The sequence below is a fragment of the Mycetomoellerius zeteki genome, unplaced genomic scaffold, assembly GCF_001594055.1.
Source record: "Mycetomoellerius zeteki isolate Tzet28-1 unplaced genomic scaffold, Tzet1.0 scaffold438, whole genome shotgun sequence".
Taxonomy (NCBI): domain Eukaryota; kingdom Metazoa; phylum Arthropoda; class Insecta; order Hymenoptera; family Formicidae; genus Mycetomoellerius; species Mycetomoellerius zeteki.
In genome coordinates, this window is record NW_017257433.1 from 41306 (window position 1) to 63167 (window position 21862).

General features: G+C 32.5%; 4 protein-coding genes and 1 pseudogene across 4 annotated transcripts; all 5 read right to left on the reverse strand.

Moving 5' to 3' along the window:
* Positions 1-4027: 4027 nt before the first annotated feature.
* On the reverse strand, positions 4028-4825 carry LOC108726793 (uncharacterized). Its single transcript, XM_018454564.1, has one exon. It carries the CDS (start codon positions 4823-4825, stop codon positions 4028-4030), a length of 798 nt encoding a protein of 265 aa, XP_018310066.1.
* Positions 4826-6444: 1619 nt separating this feature from the next.
* On the reverse strand, positions 6445-9229 carry LOC108726794 (uncharacterized). The gene is made up of 5 exons (XM_018454565.1): positions 8427-9229; positions 8154-8253; positions 7916-8026; positions 6570-6725; positions 6445-6498 (listed from the first exon to the last, which is right to left on the reverse strand). Exons 1-5 carry the CDS (start codon positions 9227-9229, stop codon positions 6445-6447), a joined length of 1224 nt encoding a protein of 407 aa, XP_018310067.1.
* Positions 9230-11247: 2018 nt separating this feature from the next.
* LOC108726795 (odorant receptor 63a-like) lies at positions 11248-13077 on the reverse strand. The gene is made up of 5 exons (XM_018454566.1): positions 12614-13077; positions 12031-12130; positions 11759-11881; positions 11375-11530; positions 11248-11301 (listed from the first exon to the last, which is right to left on the reverse strand). Exons 1-5 carry the CDS (start codon positions 13075-13077, stop codon positions 11248-11250), a joined length of 897 nt encoding a protein of 298 aa, XP_018310068.1.
* Positions 13078-14230: 1153 nt separating this feature from the next.
* Positions 14231-16388, reverse strand: LOC108726796 (odorant receptor 22c-like). The gene is made up of 5 exons (XM_018454567.1): positions 15568-16388; positions 15131-15230; positions 14768-14878; positions 14497-14652; positions 14231-14284 (listed from the first exon to the last, which is right to left on the reverse strand). Exons 1-5 carry the CDS (start codon positions 16386-16388, stop codon positions 14231-14233), a joined length of 1242 nt encoding a protein of 413 aa, XP_018310069.1.
* Positions 16389-18595: 2207 nt separating this feature from the next.
* Positions 18596-21620, reverse strand: LOC108726797 (uncharacterized; annotated as a pseudogene).
* Positions 21621-21862: the final 242 nt, after the last annotated feature.

Here is a 21862-nt window from a genome sequence, read left to right on the forward strand (position 1 = left end):
TTAAAGAACCCGTTGCTGATACAAAATATTCCGATTTTTATTCAGAGCGCAAAATTTGTTGAATAAACGTGTTAAAAGTTTATAGCTATTTAATGTAAAATTTAATGTTACGTATCACATGAATACACTATAATTGAAATTATATTTTCTCAAATAATAAATGTTCGTAGAATATTCAAATAAGCGATAGATGATTTGATAACTTATTATTTTTAAGTTAATTACGTTATTATAGTATTTGTAATTAAATCGATGTCTATTTTGATTGTAAAATGCAGCAAACTTTTTATTTCAGTACATGTTTTTTTAATAAAAAAATTAAACTGTCGACTTTCAAAAAATATTAATATAAAATATATAAAATTCCAATTTTTAAAAAAATATTTATACTTGTGTGGATATACTTACATCACCGAAGCTGATGGACAATTCGATTATATTTCCTGCACTAAGCCTGGACTAGAATACAGATTACCAAGACAACAACAAGACTTTTTTCCGAAAGTTTGATACTAGTCAATCATGTATGAGTTCTTACATTTTTATAGTTTATCAAAAGATTTCTGTTACAAAAGATTATCACACAAAGTTTTTTTATCGCCATTTGAAGGATTTGCATATTACATTACGTTGTTTTGAAAAATGACAAACGTGCCTATTTTTCATTACAAGTTCGCCTATATAACAAAATATAAATATGTTAAACATAAACAAACTGAGAAGTATCAAATATGCTAAGCCACTTATACAAGTTGCTTAAAATGCCATTCTTATAATATGCAATATTTATGATTGACAAATAAAAGACGTTTAAAAAAGTAATAATTCTTTGAAATATTATTAATTAATATTGACATATTATTAAAAATATAATAATTTATGAATTTATTGTATTATATAAAATAAAATTAAACTTATTACATTAAGTTGATATGTATCATGCAATAATATCCAAGACAACATGTTCAACGTACATCCCATACTTTCATCAGAGAAATGTCATGTAACAATTCCTCGATTAGAGGTATGAAGTAAAAACGCGTGACACGAATATCGCATTTTTTTTCTTTATAAAATTTATAATTATTTATTTTACGGCAAATTTTATTTTACTTACATATCCTTTTTTATCTACAAAGTTTCGCTTCTTAATTATTTAAATTTACTGTCTAGTATATCGCATTGCATAGCACAGTAGCTAATTGTCGACATAATTTAATTTCTGATATCTCAACTGATGACAAACAATGCACATGCAATGTCTCAACACGTCCAAAGTCATACTTACTTTCAGATACGTATGTGTAAATCTTATCAATCTCTCATTTGTAATATCGTCGACGCTCTGAGGATCTGATGGTCAACTAGATGATTTATTCAAGAGAATACCTGCAGATGTCCGTAAGCATACATTCCAAAGAGAGCTGCCAAGCTACATGTGGCCACCGTGATCTTGTAGGCGACAAAGTCGGAAAATAGCTAGATGAAATAAAAGATTTCGTTGCCGTTCTGGTGAATCTAGTAGTTATTATAATTCTGGTTATAAGGCCCAGGCTCATTGCGAACATCTAGATAACAGGATAGACTTTTCATTATCGCAGCACGAGCGACTGATAAGTACTGACAGTTGCGAAGCTTTAAACTCTCGTCTTCGCAGTGATTTGCGCTTGCGCCACTTTGTATATTCTCTATGGAAAAAAATGGATTTACGCAGAAATGCGGTCTAAGTGCGTAACGAAAAATTTTGAACGATTATCGAAAATTATGTAGTGCTCCGAGAACCGTTCTGTTTCCCGAAAGGTGCATTTTATAATAGCTATCATGTTAGGGAGACACAAATAGTGTGAGGGAGACATAATGTTATATTTGGATTGGATCTTGTTTCAGAAAATCATAAAGAAAAATAAAATATTATACGCAAGCTGACGAACGCGCGATTTTGCAATGTGTTGAAGAAAATATAAAAAGAGTGAATATTTTGAAATAGTTCGCGATATTTTAAAAAATGATCTTTAAGTAATATTTCGTATTATTATAATATTATGTATTATTATAATATTATGTATACACACATATATACAAGGTATACATTTTTTTTAGTAATTTGATTAATTGAGAGAGAGAGAGAGAGAGAGAGAGAGAGAAACTTGGATTATATATTTTTTATATAAGTGTAGAGATATCAGATTTCGGAATGGTAAAAATCTGGAGATTATAGATGAAATTAAATATACATGGATACTATTTAAGGTTTCGAAAATAATTACAAATTCTTGTTCTCCATAATATGACATGTTCTTTCGTATATGATGTAATATTTACTCAATTATAAAGTAACTGTCCGCAGCAAGTTTAAATACGCCATCGCGGTTCTAACAACCTAAAAAATAAATAAAAGTTAATATTTTTAGGTAATATTTTTCGCAATAAATTTAATTACAGTTTTTTGGCATATTAACATCTTTATAATATGATGCCTGATTGAGTATCAAAATTATTAAAATTACTTGTCAATTTAATTCGCGAATTTACTACAGTAGTTTAATTGCGTTTATGTAATCCGAAAAAGAATTCGGCGCGCAGTTCGAAAGACTACAAATATGGTGTGTATATGCAAGTACATATATAGTATATTTAATAATTCAAGATTAAATTATTTAAGCATTAAAGATCCAGCTTCGACCATTGTAGGTATTTTAATATTGATTGTGTTCTCACATAAATGGTCTAAAATAATATTATTTGTAAATAAAAGTTATTTATATAAAACGTGTATATAAATAAGTTTACAAAAAAATGTGCATACGTGTATGAAAAGAAACCCGAATGACTTTATACATTTCTTAATAATTCTTAATATATTTAAATATACAATTTTTCTCATGAAAATTATTTTTAGAAGGTACATTTATATATGTGATTTTTATGAAAACTTTTTTGTTACTGTTATAATACAGGTAAAATGTACGGATAAATTTGCTTACTGCGCCAAAGCTGCTGAATGAAAGATCGATCACTTTACCCGCCGTGAGTTTCGTAGGATATCCGGCCATGGCAATTACTAGGATAAGATAACGAGCTTCTTTACTAGGCAAGCAATACCAATCGATCGTGCAGCAAGTTGTGTTTACTTTATTCCCCTGTTATATAAAGTGCAACAAGTGCATTTATAGCATTGGCATTTACTTGTAAAAATTTTATAATCTCTTTATTAAATATGTTCATAAAAGTATTTTATTTGTTTAAATATATTATCTATTACTCTTCAGTTTACGATATTTTATTTTTATATACACTTCCACTTAATAATAATTTTTATACCTGAACATTTTTATAATCTACGTACCCTACCTGACTACTTAAAAGTTCCCCAATGTAACATAATATAAAAATATTGAAGGTAAAAGATACAAGCATTATGCCATATGTCATAGAAGATAGTGTATCATTTGATTCCCATCCCTAAAAAATTAATTATGTAACACATTATTTGGAAACGCGTACAAAATATTTTTATGTCGTGTTCAAAATAAATATAAAATATCAATAAATGTAAATGCAACTATTGTTGCATACCGTTATCACGTAATATCCAAGGAGACACAATATTAAAGTGCTTCCAATAATTTCGATAAAACACATTTCTCCTATAACGTCTTGTATCTGATGTAAAAATCTAGAATTCGAGAGAGAGAGAGAGAGAGAGAGAGAGAGAAAGAGAGAGATTATACAAATATGTATTATTGTAACGTCTCATTCTGTTAGACTTTTTTAAAATTAACGTATAAGTAAAATTAACTATATAAGTTTAAACAATAATTTAAAGAATAAATTTAGATAGATTCCTTCTAAATTTAATATTCAACAAATGGACAATTGATCCCAACAAGTACTAGAAACGAAATTGATAATATTTCAATGTAAAATTTTCATATTTCGAGATAAATTTTAATTCAGTTTAATTTAAATCGTAAACTTAAAAAGAAATTTAAACTTAACAGAAAATGAGAGTAATAATTTCAGTTACTTACTTACGTATTCTCACGTGATGCACGATAATCGCTGCCAATCTTTGAGCAATAGCGCACTTCGACCAATGGTTTTCGATCGCTGTGTTCTCCAGCCAAACGGTCAACATTTTGAGTTGTCCGCAAGTATGCATGGTGAATAACGCAGTGATTCCGCAGACGCTAGTTGTTACGATATATATGACGATGCCAGTCACTAAATGCATTGAAAATATGATTTCGTAAGCCGGACTCTGTTGCGGATCGAAGAAAATGAAATAGTTGCCCTGCACCAACGGTCTAATCGTCATGTTTCCGATTACGATTGTGCCGCGGAGTATTGGTTTAATCAGACGATGAGTGAAACCGCTAGTGAAGAGGAATAACAAAGTGCAGATGATGATGAAACGTCCGGTTCTGGCCTGGTCCAACATAATTTTACGATCGTTCGTATCCCATACATTCCGCCAGTCTTCCTGCAAATGCCTTATACATTTTTTAATACGATCCTCCTGTAACATCAGTGTAAAGTACATTGCAGGAACCATGCTGTAGAAGAAGAATCCTCCAATCATCCTGAGTCGGCTTTTAAATGTGTCCAAAATCAGAAACATGTATAGCACCCACGGTATCAGATTAAAGGACAATAGGAAGCAGCACGCAGTTCTGAGAAGTCCCCTGAGAAGTCTCGCCCATTTTCCAGGTTTCTCCATATTCGGCCACACACCGATCAATCCCATAATAAGTCTGTGCACTTGTACGGTGTACCTAATGTCGTCTTCATAGTTGGAATTTCGTAAATCCGTCTGTTCGTTCATGGCATGCATAAGCCGGAGGAAAGCGATTATTCTTTTCACTTGTTTACGAAGCGGACGTACGATCGCAACTGACAGATGAACGTACAATGAAACGTACTGTTTTACATTATGCACATTCTTGCGTCTGCGTGAATCATCTCCGTCACCGTAGTTTCTGTCACGGCGCAGTACAAAGTTTGGAACAAACGGTCGCGTGCGCGCAATTTTTTTTCGGTAGAAGATAATTATGGAATAGGATCGATTCATACGAAACGGCCTTTAACAAAAGTACAAATGTCTACCTTGTGTCAGGTCATAGGTCGTAGATCGTCGGTTATATTAAACCAACAAAACCACGTAAATTGTTGATTGACAAGTATTTATAAGTAACAGATGGTTAGGCGGGACTAAAAGTTCGAGTGTAACTGGACATGTATACATGTGTTCATAGATATTCTTTCTTTCTGTGGTAAGAGCCGACGATGTAGTCCCCTTGCGTGCATTAAATGTGTGCGAATAATTACGGGGTTGCACAAAAGAAGTTGACGAATTTTACCCGTTACATTGCAATACTGACTAGCAAAAAGAAGAATCGCCATACAATGCGTGACATTGTAAAATTTAAACTCACGAATCAGAAAAGGTAATGTCAAGTGTCATTTGTGTTGTATATTGCTGCGAACGTATACAAAAAGAACGGTTTTGTTGAAGTATCTAAAAATTTAGCTAGATACAGATATGAAAATAATTTTGTTGGATCATCAAAATAATTATATAGGATGCTCAAACTAGGGTGTTCTAACGTTCTACAACATTGTGCAACATGTTTGAGACTTCTACATAATATTTTGATCGTCAAATAAAACTATTTTCAGATCTGTATCTAGCTAAACTTTTAAATACGACACCAAAATCTTTCTGTGTAAATAGAATGTCATGTAATTAAAAATATAATATAGTTATAATTTATACACATACATTATTCTCACAGTAAAGTATCCACTGATACGAAAATTAGTTTAATAAGTTATAGTTAAGCGTGACATAACAATAATATGAATACAAAAGTATATACACATATGTAGATATATAAACATTATATACATTCTGCTTCCAACAAAGAAATATAATGATATAACAGAATTATAATATAAAACGAATTCAGAAGATTTATGCTTGCGTTAATTCATATTACTAGTAATACTATTTATATTTAGAAGTCCATAGATTTCAAGCCTTAAGTTTTTACATGTAAAATTTAATTCCTTATATTACGAGTACATATAATATCAAATAATTTATTTTAGAAGTCCATTGTTGATAGATTTGTAAAACGAAAGTTTATTTAATTACAAATGACAGGTGTGACATAACAATACTAAATTTCAATATTTCTGATTGCATTCTGTGTAATTTATATCACTTAATGATTATACGTGCAGCACCAGAATATATTTTGAAGGAAAATGTACGATTGATTGTCTCAATTTCTTTCAGCAAATGTATTTTAGTGTATATAATAATTTTTTAACTATTTATTAAAATTACTTGATTTCTTTTTTCTTCTTTTCGATATATAATTGATAACTAATTGGCATTTATTAATAATTATATTAATAATTTTTACACTCGGATAAGTTTTATGTAGTTAATGTACGCAACATATTTAAGTAGGCGACTGATGTCTTAACCACCTATCAATTGGACGAAGAATGTGTGAATCATGATAGTTACAAGGATATTATATGCAATGACATTTACTCACGTCACCGAAAGTACTGAGAGACAACTCAAAGAGATTTCCAGCGGTAAGTTTAATCGACGTATTGGACACAGCGATCATTAAGATGAGATCAAGACCCTTTTTTCCTGACAAACGATGCCAATCGATCATGTACGATTTCTCGCCAATCTTCTTACACTATTTACGGGATTACTTCTCTTATTTTTTTTAAATATGAAACATAATTATATGCCGCCAAAAATAACTTTTAAAAATAAATTATGTATTTTACAAATTTCATTATTATAATTACAGTTCTGTTCCTATTATTGTAAAAATACATGGGCCATTTTTCTTGTAGTAGCAACAAGTGTTAATTTTTGTGAATTTTTCTGTTTGAGAAATACATACTTATCACTTTTTTGTTTAATAAATGATTTGGTGTACATACATATATTAGGTTGTAACTTGAATGTCCGATTTTGTAATCAGGGAAAATTAAAGATCCTCTAATAAGAGCTATAAAATAACGTCAAGATTAGATTGATGATGATTTTTCAATAAAAATGTATGAATACCATAACTGTACACAGTCATGTCATATTTAAAATGATACGACTGTCGTGATACACACAGACGTATTATTTGCTAAAAAATGGCACCAATCAAAATTTGGGACGTTATTTTATGACTTTGATTAGAGAATCTCTTAAATTTCACACTCAGTTTTTTACGTATCCATTGTCTAATAATCTCAAACAGATGCAACGCGTTCTTCATTTATCGATGTCACAGGATGGCTGTCATGTTCACGAAAAATATTTTCACGTTCACATCGGAAGGCATCGTCCCACTTGTTAACAGTTCGATATAGAACGCAGCGTTTCCGCATACCTCTTCCAGTCCTTTGTGACACTGACGTGTGTTTCTCTCTCGTGCAACCTGTGTTTTGATAAAACTCAGCTGTTCATGCGTGAACATTAGAATGGTGAAATAAACGCTGAATTATTTCTCTTGTTTGCACAAATCAGACACTGAAGTTATGAACTCATGTGTATATTAGATCTTGGGCTGCGTTTGGGGAGCGCACTGTCAGCGCTACCGAGAGCACTACCATGTCACTGTATTCTTATTATTTATTAGACGTAAAGCAAAGATAAAACGACGCGACAACACTAACAGCGCGCTCCCTAAACACACCCTTATTAAGCATTACAGGACAAAAAATTGACAATGAGTATTTCTCAAATAATTATCTTCTCAACGATTATTGTTGCCATTACGACAAAATGACCATATATACTGTAAAAATATACTTGTGAGATTTGGCAATAAATTTATCAACGGTGCAAAGGAATGCTCTTTAAATTAGGACTTTAGAACTTTACCTTTTCGGCAACAAGCTCGCCGATGTAACATAATATAAAAATATTGAACGTAAGAGACATATATAAAACAATATATGTTACATAACTTGTCATATCTTTTCTTTCCCATTCCTAGAAAAAAAATGTAAAAATGTCCTATATATATTTAAGATCATTGACATGTTAATTATAAACAACGCTCTCTGATATTGCTTGAAATAGTAATGCGCTTTACGTACTTTTTGTATGATATGCATACCGTGATAACAAAATATCCAAGAAAACACATGCTTAATGTACATCCTAAAATTTCCACCATAGATATTTCACGCAGCATTTTGTCCGTCAGCGTTATAAAACTGGAAAACAACCGACACGTAGAAAATATCGCGTAGAAAATATTTTATACGAAAAGTACGATTTCGTTAAGTGTTCCTAAACAATTAAAAATAAATTGAAACGCTATTTAGAGATACATGTACATGTTGAATGCAAGAGAAGCACCGACGATGCTCGTCGAACACAGACTTACTGTAAGATTCGAACGTGCTGCTGCACAATCATTGCCACTCTCTCATCCACGTTATCGCAGAAGTCTTCCCGTCCATCCACTAGATGTTCGATCCATTGCATTAAGACTTCTAAGCGGCCGTAGGCATGCATCGCGAACACGGCTGCTAAACTGCATGCACCGGTAGTGATAGAGTGCACAATGAAACCCGACAAGGCTTGTACACAAAAAAAAATATCACTGATAGGACTACGTCGCGCATCGACTATCATACTGGAAACAGGATACATTAGTGGCCGATACGTCAAGTTTCCGCCGTCTTCCGTGATCTTGCCGTTACTCAGCGGCAAAGCGAGATAATAGAAAGTAGCACCGCCGTACATAAAAACCGCGCAAATCGTCACAAGACGTCGACCGAATTTCGCGCTCCTGATCATAATCATCCGATCATTATAATACCGAGTGTTAATCCAGTCATTCGCGATATGCTCGATACCACTACGGATATCATTCTCACGGAAGATCAATGAGGAATATTTTATGACGGCCATTAAGCAGAAGTTCAGCGGCCCGGTGAGTTTCAAGATATCGTAAGCATCATCCATTTCAAGCACCAAATAGATTGCGGAGGGTACAAAGAGGAAGCTGATTAGACTGATGCAAATGACATTCACCAGCATATACGCGTATCTCTCTATAAATGAAATCTTGATTGATTTCGGCCAGGCACCGAGCGGCTTCAGTATCCAACGATTCAGCTGGATGCTTAGTCGCAGATCTTTCTTGTAATCATTAACAACTGTGACTGGATTTACTTTCTCCATTATAATGGCTTTGTGCTTAGTTGAAGTGATGAAAGCTCGATGGTTACTGATAGGATTGTGCAAGAACCCGTGTGCGGAAAGTCAAAATGCGACTGCGCTGTTCCGCGTAACTTTCTTTCTAGGAGGTGGACGATCAAATAATAAAGTACGAAGGGTAAACTTTCTAGACGCAATTCTCAATTTCCGCAAAGGGGGATCAAAGTTTCCTTATGTGACACTGCACCTGTCTGTTCTTGAATTATGAACAGAAAGATTTACATACTTTGCGGAGATTTTTTTCCGCAATTTATCGGAGCAGATCGCAAGCATTTTTTTCTTGCGTGAGATTCTATACGTGTGTACGAATACGATTTTGCCTATATGCGTATATTATATAATGCTTATACATGAGTATATAGAAATACAATTTTATAGAAATACAAATATTATTGCAATATATTTTTAACTAAAGAAAATACTTTGTCTTATCTTATAAAAAAATTAGAGAAATTGTTTAATGTTAAATAAGATAGAATTGCGTTCAAATATATCATTCAATATTTAAGTAATATATGTGAACGTAGTTTTATTTCATTTAATATATTTGTATGTATATACAGGGTGATCCGAAATTCGAGGAATCGGAGTATAGAACATAATACTTTATGCTAAAACAAACAACTCTTTTTCCTTTAGCAAAATTGCGTCCGATAAATAATTTTTGCGCTTATTTGTTAACTTCAACCAGCTCTCCTGTAAAAACTACTTATCGGAGAGATTGTTTGTTTTAGCATAAAGTATTATGTTCTATACTCCGATTCCTCGAATTTCGGATCACCCTGTATATATAATCGTTGTAAAATATATAAAAGACACTATGCGGTCTCGCGCTCGTTCCTCGTGCTGCGCGTTCACTTGGCGCGAGACACTACCGCGTCTCTTGATTGTTCTGAAGACACTTTACAAATACTTTGTTTTGTTGTTTTATATTGAAATATCTATTGTTCATTAATATATCAAGTAATAAAGCATATACCTGATAACACTATACATATTATACGAAAAGATATACATATTTAATCTTGAAATACAGGATGTTTACGATGAACTTCCGATATGTTAAAATGATAAGAAATAAAAATAAACAGTACATATTTCTAGATATTTTTAGTGTAAAGAACAACTTAAAAATTTTTTGCAGATATTTTCACATTTCCAAACTTCCACATAAATACCTTTAGTGGTTTAGATCATTCAATTGAGCGAGGGAAATCCCATTCCCCGATGATCTTGTTCCTCTAATATCATTCCCTTGGATTTCTTCTTCTAGAATTATATCCAAGACAGTTTACTTCATCAAGATATTGAATGTATTATAAATGTTTTACGCAACTGAACTGTAGCCGCCATTGGTCATTATAATTGATGACATACTTCAGCGAACATTATGTGAAGTGGAATACTTACACAATATCCTTCATACGACTAAAGGTGCTCATGTAAATGTTAGGTAATTTAAAAAAAATTCTTTTTTAGTTGTTTTTTACAATAAAAAAAAATGCATTCATGTCTGTTTTTATTTTTTGTCATTTCAAAATATCAGAAATTTCATGTATAATACTAGGTAATAAACAATACAATATATTATATATTTTGACGTTTTATTTGAAGGATCATTAAAATGCGATAATTCAACATGTTCGAAATTTACTATTGTAATTCATGAAAGATGTTATGCCAATTAATAAGTAATTTTTTGCAATTTTATTCTGAGTAGTATTTCTTATTGCACAATTTTATATCGTATAATAATGTATGAAATGTTAAGAAATATTTTCGTGGAAAATATATGAAAAATATATTTTATTTTTCTCTCTTTTCAGTAAATATTTAGTAAATTTTAATCAATTTTTTATTTTTTTAAATTGTATTCATTTTCTTTTTTTCTTCTCGAAATGTATCAAATAACTGGCATCAAATAATTAACTTTTATTTGCAATCAATAATCATGTTAATAATTTTTACACTTCAGATAAGCTTTATGCGGTTAATGTACGCAGCATATTTAAATAAGCAACAGATGTCTTAACCACCTATTGGTTGGATAAATGATATATAAATCATATATCTCGATAAATATGATAGACATTGATATTGAGTACTCACATCACCAAAAGTACTGAGAGACAATTCGAAAAAATTTCCAGCGGTAAGTTTAATCGATGAATTGGACATAGCGATTATCAATACGAGGGCAAGACCCTTTCTTTCTGATAGACGATGCCAATCGATCATATATGATACTTCACCGATTTTCTTGCACTGTTTACAGATTATTTTTCAAGATTATTTTTCTATTTTTTATACGATATAGATCACACAGAAAGAATTAATTCTGAATAAATTCTTAATTTTACAAATTTCATTATTATATTAAAATTATATAATATAGCAATTATAAAAATAAACCATAAAGGTGTGCTTCACCATAAAGTTTGTCATTAAATTTATCATATGTGCAGACAAATGCTTTGACTGTAAAGACTTTACCTTTTTGGCAACAAGTTCACCGATATAACAAAATATAAAAATATTGAACGTAAGAGATATAAGCAGAACAATGTATGTTATATAACTTGTTGTATAACTTGCAGTCTCTTTTGTCTCCCATTCCTGGAACGTGAAAATTTCTATATTCGAGGACACATACATTATACGTATCGAATAGGTACATATAAATTGTAAATCGTACACGTTGATTTTTGACATTGCTTCGAAATAGCGATGCGCTTTGGTACGTATTTGTTATACAATATGCATACCGTAAGAGAATAATATCCAAGAAAACACATATTTAACGTACACCCTACAATTTCCACGACAGATATTTCACGTAATACTTTGTCCGTTAGCGATATAAAACTGGAAGGTAATGTGTATGTTATAATTGTATAGAATATATCCAGTTGATATCAAAAATAACATAACATCAATATTATAATTTCGCACTCTATCATTTATGTTGTATTGTTATACATTTAATGCTTGATTTATGCTTCGGTCTTAAGCCTAAAATTCTAAAATTCAGCCAATAAGGCTGCCAATCTTAATTGGTCCTAACTGAAATCCGTATTCCATTGGCTGAATTTGGATTTTAGGGTTAAGACCGAAGCATAAACCAGGCATATATTATTGAGATTAAAATTATAACATTGATATTATGTTACCTTTAGATGGTATCGACTGGGCAAACACATGAGAGACGCAATTTGGTTACGTGTTTGTAAATTAGAAATTAATTGGAGCGCTCTACATATGTGTAAAGTGTCGCTTTAATTCATTTTTATTAACATTTTAATGAGAATTTTAAGAAACGCCGACCATCCACGTCTGAGAGTAACTTACTGTAAGATTCGAACGTGCTGCTGTACAATCATTGCCAATCTCTCATCCACGTTATCGCAAAAATCTTCCCGACCGTCCACTAGATGTTCGATCCATTGTATTAAGATTTCCAAACGGCCATAGGCATGCATCGCGAACACGGCCGCTAAACTGCATGCACCGGCAGTGATGGAGTGTGCTATGAAACCCGACAGGCACTGAATCCAAAAGAGAATCTCGCTGATAGGACTATGTCGCGCGTCGAGAATTACACGCGCGACTGGATACACCAGTGGCCGATACGTCAGGTTTCCATCACTCTCCGTAATCTTGTCTTTACTAAAAGGCAGAGCAAGATAGTAGAACACGGCACCGCCATACATGAAGAATGCGCAGATCGACACGAGGCGCCGACCGAACTTGGCGTTCCTGATCATGATGATCCGATCACTAGAATGCCAGCCTGATACCACTGCGGATGTCATTCTCGCGAAAAATTAGCGAGGAATATTTAATAACGGCCATTAGGCAAAAACTCAGCGGACCGGAAAGTTTTAAAATGAGATATACATCATCCATTTCAAGCAACATGAAGATTGCGGAGGGTATGAAGAGAAAGCCTATTAGACTAATGCAAACGACATTCACTAGTCCGTATGCGTATCTCTCCATATATGAAATCTCGATTAATTTCGGCCAAACACCGATTGGCTTCAGTATCCAACGATTCAACTGGATGCTCAGTTGCATACATTTCTCGTGATCGTGGACTGTTGCGACAGGACTTGTTTTTTCCATTATGGAAACCTTCCTAGTACTATTGAAATGATGAGAGCTCGATGATTACTGAGAGGATTGCGCGAGAGATTTGAGCGAGGAAAGGCAAGCATCGCGTCTGCGCCGTTCCGTATAATTTCTCTTCTAGGAAAAGACAATCGACAGAATACAAAGGGTAAACTTTACAGATGCTATTCTTGATTTCCGTGAGGGGGATCAAGAGTTCCTCATATAGTACTGCCTCTGTCTGTTCATGAATTAAGAATGGAAAAATTTACATTCTTTACGGAGATTTTCCGCGATTTATTGAAGCGAATCGCAACTGTTACTTTCTTACGTAAGATATCATATGATATTAACGGGGATGAATATGATTTAGCATATGCATACATATTACATACTATTAATTATATACAATGACATGAAATTAAAAATATTATAATATATTTCTTAATGAATGAAATGCTTCGTTTTATTTTACGACGTGCTTCCAAGATACATATTATTTTATAATTGAATAGATTATATTCTAATATCATTTGAACGAAATTTTTTAAATATATATATTTTTATGAAGACGTATTAAGAAGAGGTAATTTTAGTTTATTGCTTTGTATTGAAGCATCATTTATTTATTGTGCATAAAGAAACAAAGATGCACGTACCTGATGATACTATTCAAATAATACATAAGAAAATTTTTCAAATAGTATCATAAATAAAACTGTGCAATATTACATACTTTGACTCTTATTCGAAGCGCAAGATTTGTTGAATAAATATATTCAAAGTTTATACTGCTGTTTCGTGTAAGATTTAATATCATTAAATGAGTACTATTATAATTCAAATTGTACTTTCTCAAGTAGTAAACGTTCGTAGCATGTTCAAATAAGCGACAGATGATTTGATAACCTATAATTTTTAAAATGCATTGTTATAATTTTTGTGATTAAATAAAAAAAATCTATTTCTAGATCGTGTAAAATGCATCAAATTTTTAATTTCGTTATGTCTTTTTGATGAAAAATTTAAACTATGGAATTTCATAAAACATTAATATAAAATATTTAAGATTATGTTTTGATTACTTTTTTATGATATTTATACCTAGATATAATACTTACATCACCGAAGCTGCTGATGGACAGTTCAATCATACTTCCAGCAGTGAGCCTAGTAGTTGCATTGGACATACAGATTATCAAGATGAGAGCAAGACTCTTTTTTTCCGGAAGTCGATACCAGTCAATCATGTACGAGCTTTCACGTACTTTTATAATCTATCATAAGATTTCTGCTATAGATGATGATATCACGTAATGATTTTTAAATTATTTGATGTTATTACATATCGCCGTTCGAAGGATGTGTTGTTTTGAAAAATGTTGGATGTACCTGTTCCGTTACAAGTTCGCCTATGTAACAAAATATGAATATGTTGAACGTAAGCGAAATGAGGAGTATCAAATATGTTAAGCCGCTCACAGGTTTCTTAAAATCCCATTCCTGTAATATACAATATTTATTATTGATAAATAAAAACTTTTAAAGATAAAAAAAATTTTTAAGAAAAATAATAATTTTTTGATACATTATTAATATGTGATACATTATTAATAATGACATCAATATATTTGCTATATTATTATTTTAACAATATAAGAATTTATGAATTCATTATATTATAAATCATTCATCGTATATTATAAATCATTATATTGCATCAAATTAAGTTTATTCTATTAAATAGATATATACCATCATGAAATAATATCCAAGAAAACATATATTTAATGTACATCCCACAACTTCCACCAAAGAAATCTCATGCAACAATTCCTCGGTTAGAGATATAAAGCTAAAAACGCGTGAAACAAGTAATCGTATTTCTTCTTTATAAAATTTATAAACGTATATTTTATGGCAAATCTCATTATATACACACTGTAAAAAATAAAATATTAATTTTAACTTAAAGATGTATAGTGGACTTTCTGAGACATGCAAAAATATTAAAATTAACATTTTTGTCTTTAAGTTAAAATTAACATTTTATTTTTTACAGTGCATATATATATGTATATATACATATATTCTGTTTATGCATTGTACATAATTGTCGGCATAATTTAATTTCTGATATATCAACTTCCGACAAACAATGCACACGCCATGTTTCAATACGTCATACTTACTTCAAGATACGCACGTGTAATTGTATTATCTTAGCTAATCTCTCGTTCGTGGTATCGTTGACGCCGTCTCGACCATCAACTAAATGGTTTATCCAGGACATGAGCACCTGCAGCTGTCCGCATGCATGCATTGCGAGGAGAGTTGCCAAGCTACACGCGGCCACCGTGATGTTGTGGGCGATAAAGCCAGCAAATAACTGGATGAAATAAAAAATCTCATTAACCGGACTACGACGAGCATCAACAATCACACTGGGCACTGGGAACACCAATCTGCGGTAAGTAAGATTGCTATCCTCCTCTATGATCTTCGCGCGAGTCAGTGGCACCGCCACGAAATAGAACGTGACGCCGCCGTACATGAGGACGCTGCAGATGACCACCAGCCGACGGCCAAAGTTTGCGTTCTCCAGCATGATTTTTCTTTCATCCATGTATCTCACGTTTCTCCAGTCACTCTTAATATAATCGACACATTTGCGAATGTCATTCTCGCGCAAAAGCAAAGCGCAGTATTTCAACACAGCCATGAAGAAGAATGTAAGAGCGCTACCGAGCTTCAATTGATTGTAGAAGTCCTTGATCTCCAGGACGATGTATATGCCGCTGGGAATTAGGAGTAGAGCCAGCAATATGTAGCAGATTACATTCAGCACTCTGTAACACAGCATCTCAATCGAGGAATGTGTCAGTGGCCACGTGCCGATTATTTTCATGATCCAGACATTTAGTTGCAAATTAGTTCGAAGATCATTCTTATAATTCTCGTTGTACGGTCCAGACTTGTTGCAAACATCAAGATATCGAGGTAGACTCTCCATTATCGCAGTACGAGTGATTGATATGTACTGACAGTAGTGAGGCTTCAAGCTTGTCATCGATATGATTTGCGCTTGCGTAACTTTGTATATTCTTTATGGAAGAAAAAAGGGATTTACGCAGAGATTTTCTAAGCGAGTAACGGAAAACTTTGCACGATTATCTGAAAAGGGTACGTGGTGCTTCAAGAACCGTTTCCTGAAAGGTGCATTTTATAATAGCTGTCATGTTAGTAGATACTATGAGGGAGAGACAATATAGTGTTATATATAGACTAGATCCCGTTTTAGAAGATCGTGGTGAAAGAAAAAAACGTTATGCGCAGACTAACCAACGCGTGGTTGGTCTTTTCAATGTGTGACAAAAAGAAAAATATATTCTGTGAAAAAAGAGTGAACTGTGCTTTGAAGTAGTTCGCGATACGAACTGTAAGGGCTACCGCAGACAAAATTTCTGTAACAGGAATCTAAGATGTAAACTTAAAAGAAATAAACTTATCCGTAAGATAAATTTCAACCGGTTGAAATTTATTTTATAGATAAGTTTATTGATATTTCTGTTAGATTACATAGATCTAAAGCAATATCCTAATTGACTCATCGGCTTAAGTTTACGTCTTACGGTTACTATTACGGAATTTTGTTTGCCGCAACTCTAAACGATGGTGTTGAATATTATTCTGTATACCGTTATATACATGTACATATACGATTTATACATTTTATTAATAATTTTATTAATAGTTGAAACTTAAGTTATATCTTATATATATGTGAAAAGAGATATCAGATTTCAGGATAATAAAAATCTGAAGATTAAATATGAAATTGAATCTACGGAGACTATTTTTGAGATTTCGAAAAAGATCACAAAAATTTGTTCAGCATAGTGTGACAAGTTTTTTCGTATATGATGTAATATTCACTCAATTACAGAGCAATTGTTCGTAGTAAGTTTAAATATGCCATCGCTGTTCTAACAACCTGAAAGTTAATAAAAGTTATTTGCACAAAGCGTTTATATAAATAAATGTTTATAAAAAGATGTTATAGATATGTTTATGAAAAGAAATCGTTGTCGAGAAATGTACTATATTTATCAATAAAATAATATTTTTAAAAATTATATTTAAATATATTATATAATATTTATCAAAAAATAATTATTACATGATACATTTAAATACGAGATTCTTATAGGAACTTTTCTTTGTTATTGTTATAATGTGGGTAATATGTGCTAGTGTGTCTAGTGAATACACCTAATATTCGAATAAAAAATGAATAAAAATACTCATTCGAATACACTTCTTTTTTATTTGTCAAGAAACGAATAAATACTTTTTCATTCCACACATTTGAATGAATATTTTTTTAATATGATTACGAATATTTTCGTTTCTTATTCACTTTTACTCTGTATTATCTATACATAGCTTGCAAAGCCTGCAAGTGAAAACAGTAATCTATAAAAATAATGATTACGATTATATCGTACGCTTAGACCGCGACCCATACGATGGGCGTCCTTGTTTAACCTATTAAACAAAGACATTTTTATTGAAAATAAATAATATATCTCGGAATTTAATGTCCACAGACCATAATAAACGATGCGCCCAAGATATCGAAAATGTTTATAACATTACTATGATGTAACCGGAATTATATCGGAATATAAGATATTAACAAATGCAAATGCACTGCTGTTGCGTACTGTTACCGTATAATATCTTAGGACATTAAAGTATTTCCAACAACTTCAATACAACACATTTCTTCAACATCTTGTATCTGATGTAAAAATCTAGAATTCGAGATTATTCAAATATGTATCGTTGTAACGTTTCGTATTGTATATTAGATTTTTTAAATTTAACATGTTTGATAAAAATCTTTAACTGTATAAGGTTAATAAATAATCCAAGGATTAAATTTACCTAGAGTCTTTTTGAATTTAATTTTCAACAAATAGACTGTTGATTCCAAAAAGCATCACAAAACAAAATTAAGTATTTCAATGTAAAATTTTTATATTTCGAGACAAATTGTAAATCTAAAAAGAAATTTAGAATTAACGGGAAATGAGTAATAATTTCAGCTACTTACTTACGTATTCTCATGTGATGCACAACAATTGCTACCAATTTTCGAGCAATGGCACGTTTCGACCATTGGTTTTCTTTTGTCAAGTTCTCCAAGCCAGATGGTCAACATTTTGAGTTGTCGCAACCGCAAGCGTGCATAATGAATAACGCCATGATACCGCAGACGCTGGCTGATATGATGTGTATTATGATACCAGTCACCATATGCATCGAAAATACTATTTCGTAAGCGGGGTCCTTTGAGGAGTCTCGTCTTTTCCGGGTTTGTTCACATTCGGCCACACACCGATTGCTTCCATGATATATTCGTGCATCTGCACGGTGTACCTAATGTCGTCCTCGTAGTTGAAATTCCGTAAATCCGTCCGTTCAATCGTGGCATGCATATGGATGAGAGAAAGAACCGAAGAAAATCGATTCTTCTTCTTTTTACAATTAGTTGTTTACGAAGCGGACGTACAATCGCAACTAAAGTTCTGTTCTACAATATGATTGCAAGCCATAAGCCGTAAGAAATTAAAAATCGTAGTTGATTATTTTTGTCATATTTAACCGTGATTGGTCAATTTCTTACGGTTTACGACTTGCGACCCTATTGTAGAACAGGCATAACAGACAAAAGTACAACGAAACCTGATTTGTATTATGCACGCTCTCGCGTCTGCATGAATCATCGCGGTTATCATAGTAGTTTGTCACGGCGTAGTTTAAAGTTTGGAACGAACGATTGCGTGCGTGCAATTTTTTGTCGATAGAAGATAATTATGGAATATATATATAGGATCGATTCACACGAGATAGCCTTTAGCAAAAGTACAAAGTACTTGTGTCAGGTCATAAGTCGTAGATCGAGGGTTATATTGAATCAACAGAACTACGTGAATTATTAATTAAATCAGGTTTAACATCTTGATGTATCTAATTTTCAAAATCAGTAATCATACGTGTAATTTTGTCAATAAAAGTTAATTTAAAAATTATAATTCTTAAGAAAATGTAAAATATGTCGAAAAGTTATTTGATTTTCTTTGATTTTTTTACGAAACTTGTTATAAAAGTAGTGAAAGGAAAAAATCAGGATTACAATAAGAAGAATTGGTCCTTCATTCGTTTCAAAGATAGCGTCAATTACAGATTACCTAATATCAAGTATTATATGTGATGATAATTATTTCATCAAAATTACGTAAATTTTATGAGCATATTAAAGTACGCCATCGATGTTTTAACGATCTGAAATAATGGAACAGGCAAACAATTCACTGTTTACAAATGAAATAAGACAAGTTTCCATACTTACATTACCGAAGGTAGGTAGAGACATGTCTATCATTCTGCCTGCCGAAATTTTTACCGGAATATTGGAAACTGCCATTATCAATATTAAAGAACGGGCTCTTTTGTACTGAAGACGATACCAGTTTGTCGTGGACGTCATTAATCCAACCTTGATGCTCTGTCATAATTCAGTAAGTGTATATTTTGTAAAGAATGTTTATAAAGTTGGTGTCTAACTTTTACAGCAAGTAAATATTAACACTTGCTACCTGATCTGTCAATCGTTGACCCACATAACAGTTAGTAAAAATGGAAAAGGTGAAAGATGTAAGCATCACAGACATAGTCAACATGGCTGTTGAGTCATTATTCTGCCATTCCTATGTGGTTAACAATTGCAATACACGAAGTTTATGAAATAATTTATTCTTAAATCTTTTGAACTTTTAATTTGACTTAAATACTATCAGTCTCAACTTTCATGCAAAAATTAATTGAGTTGTTAAATTGTTATGCATGATTGAAAGCTTTGCAGTAAATATTCGTCGTTATTACCATAATAATATAATACCCTGAAAGGCATAAGAGTACACTAGAGCCCATTATTTCCACTAACCATACATATCGCATAGTTGCCTCTACTTGTGTTAGAAAACTGTAAATAAACAATTGGTCTATTTAATGATTTTTTATTTAATAAATGTCTATTTAATGATTTGTCTATGTAGTGATATATCCAATTTTATATTTAAAATATCACACTGTAATATATATATATATATATAATATATTTAATGTATTAAAATATTAACACTTGAATAAAATAATAGTTTAATGTTTGTTTAATAACTATAATAATTACAATGTATTAGTTCAGTTTTTGTAATTTTAATTTAAACATTTTGTTATTTTTTTCTCATATAGACATAACATGGAAGAAATTTCAACTACAATAATGATATGCTAATTTGACTATATCAACCACAATTTGTAATTATTTGCTTAACAAAATAATGTGTTTAGATAACACTTCTCCATCTCACATATTTTTGTAGACTTACCTTTTCACTTTTATTTGATGCTGTACGATATCAGCCAGCAATATCGCGACAGCTCGATCGCTAGAATTCGACATGTTGAGTTGCTGCAGTTTGCTCATTATAATGCTTAATTGTCCACAAACGTGCATGATGAAAAACGCGGCCAAACCGGCCGCGCCAACTCTTATCGAATAGGTGATTACTCCTGCGAAAAATTGCAGGGTAAAGACGATCTCGTACGCTGGTGACACTTGTCCGTCGAACTTGATGAAGTAACTTGGACATGCCAGCGCTCTCACCGTGATGTTCGCCGGTGTGAGCATACGACCCTTCGACAGCGGCACAAGCGTGCGGTAAGATAGTCCGCCGATATACATGAAGACGGCAGAAAAGATCGCAAACTTTCGGCCTACTCTCGCTGTAGACAGCATCTCTTTTCGATCGCTTCCATTGACCGTGTCGCTCCAATCCTGATGCGCCCGATTCAGACAAGATTGAATCTCCTTTGCATGGTTCACGATCAGAAAATACTTCATCCAACCCATCCAACAATTCAAAATCGGCGCAAGCAGTCTGACTCTATGTTTGAATTCGTGTTCCTTTAGAAATATTCGTAGAAGACCCGGCACAATGATGAACGCGAATAAAAAGTAACAAATGACGTTTTGGAAACGGGTCGCAATTCTTTCCACGTTGGAAGCGTAACTGGGAATCGGCCACGCGCCGATTGTTCGCAGAATAATACGAGTCACTTGTACGGCGTAATTGAAATCATTATCGTGTTTGCTCGTCGTTGATGAGCTTTTCATTATTAGCTTCACTCAATACTTTTCCTTCTTTTTTAACGGGAAAATTGAATTCTCGACCGCAAATTTTGAGTTTATATTGCCCCTTTTCCAGACACTGAGAATTTCCGTTAATGTTGTAGCGTTTCGGAGTTTACAAGTGACAGATGGTTAGACAAGACTAAAAGTTATAACATAACTGGACAGTTGATAGGTAGGTAGTCTCCCTTTTTGTGGTAAGAACAGAAAGTGTAGCGCGCTTGCGT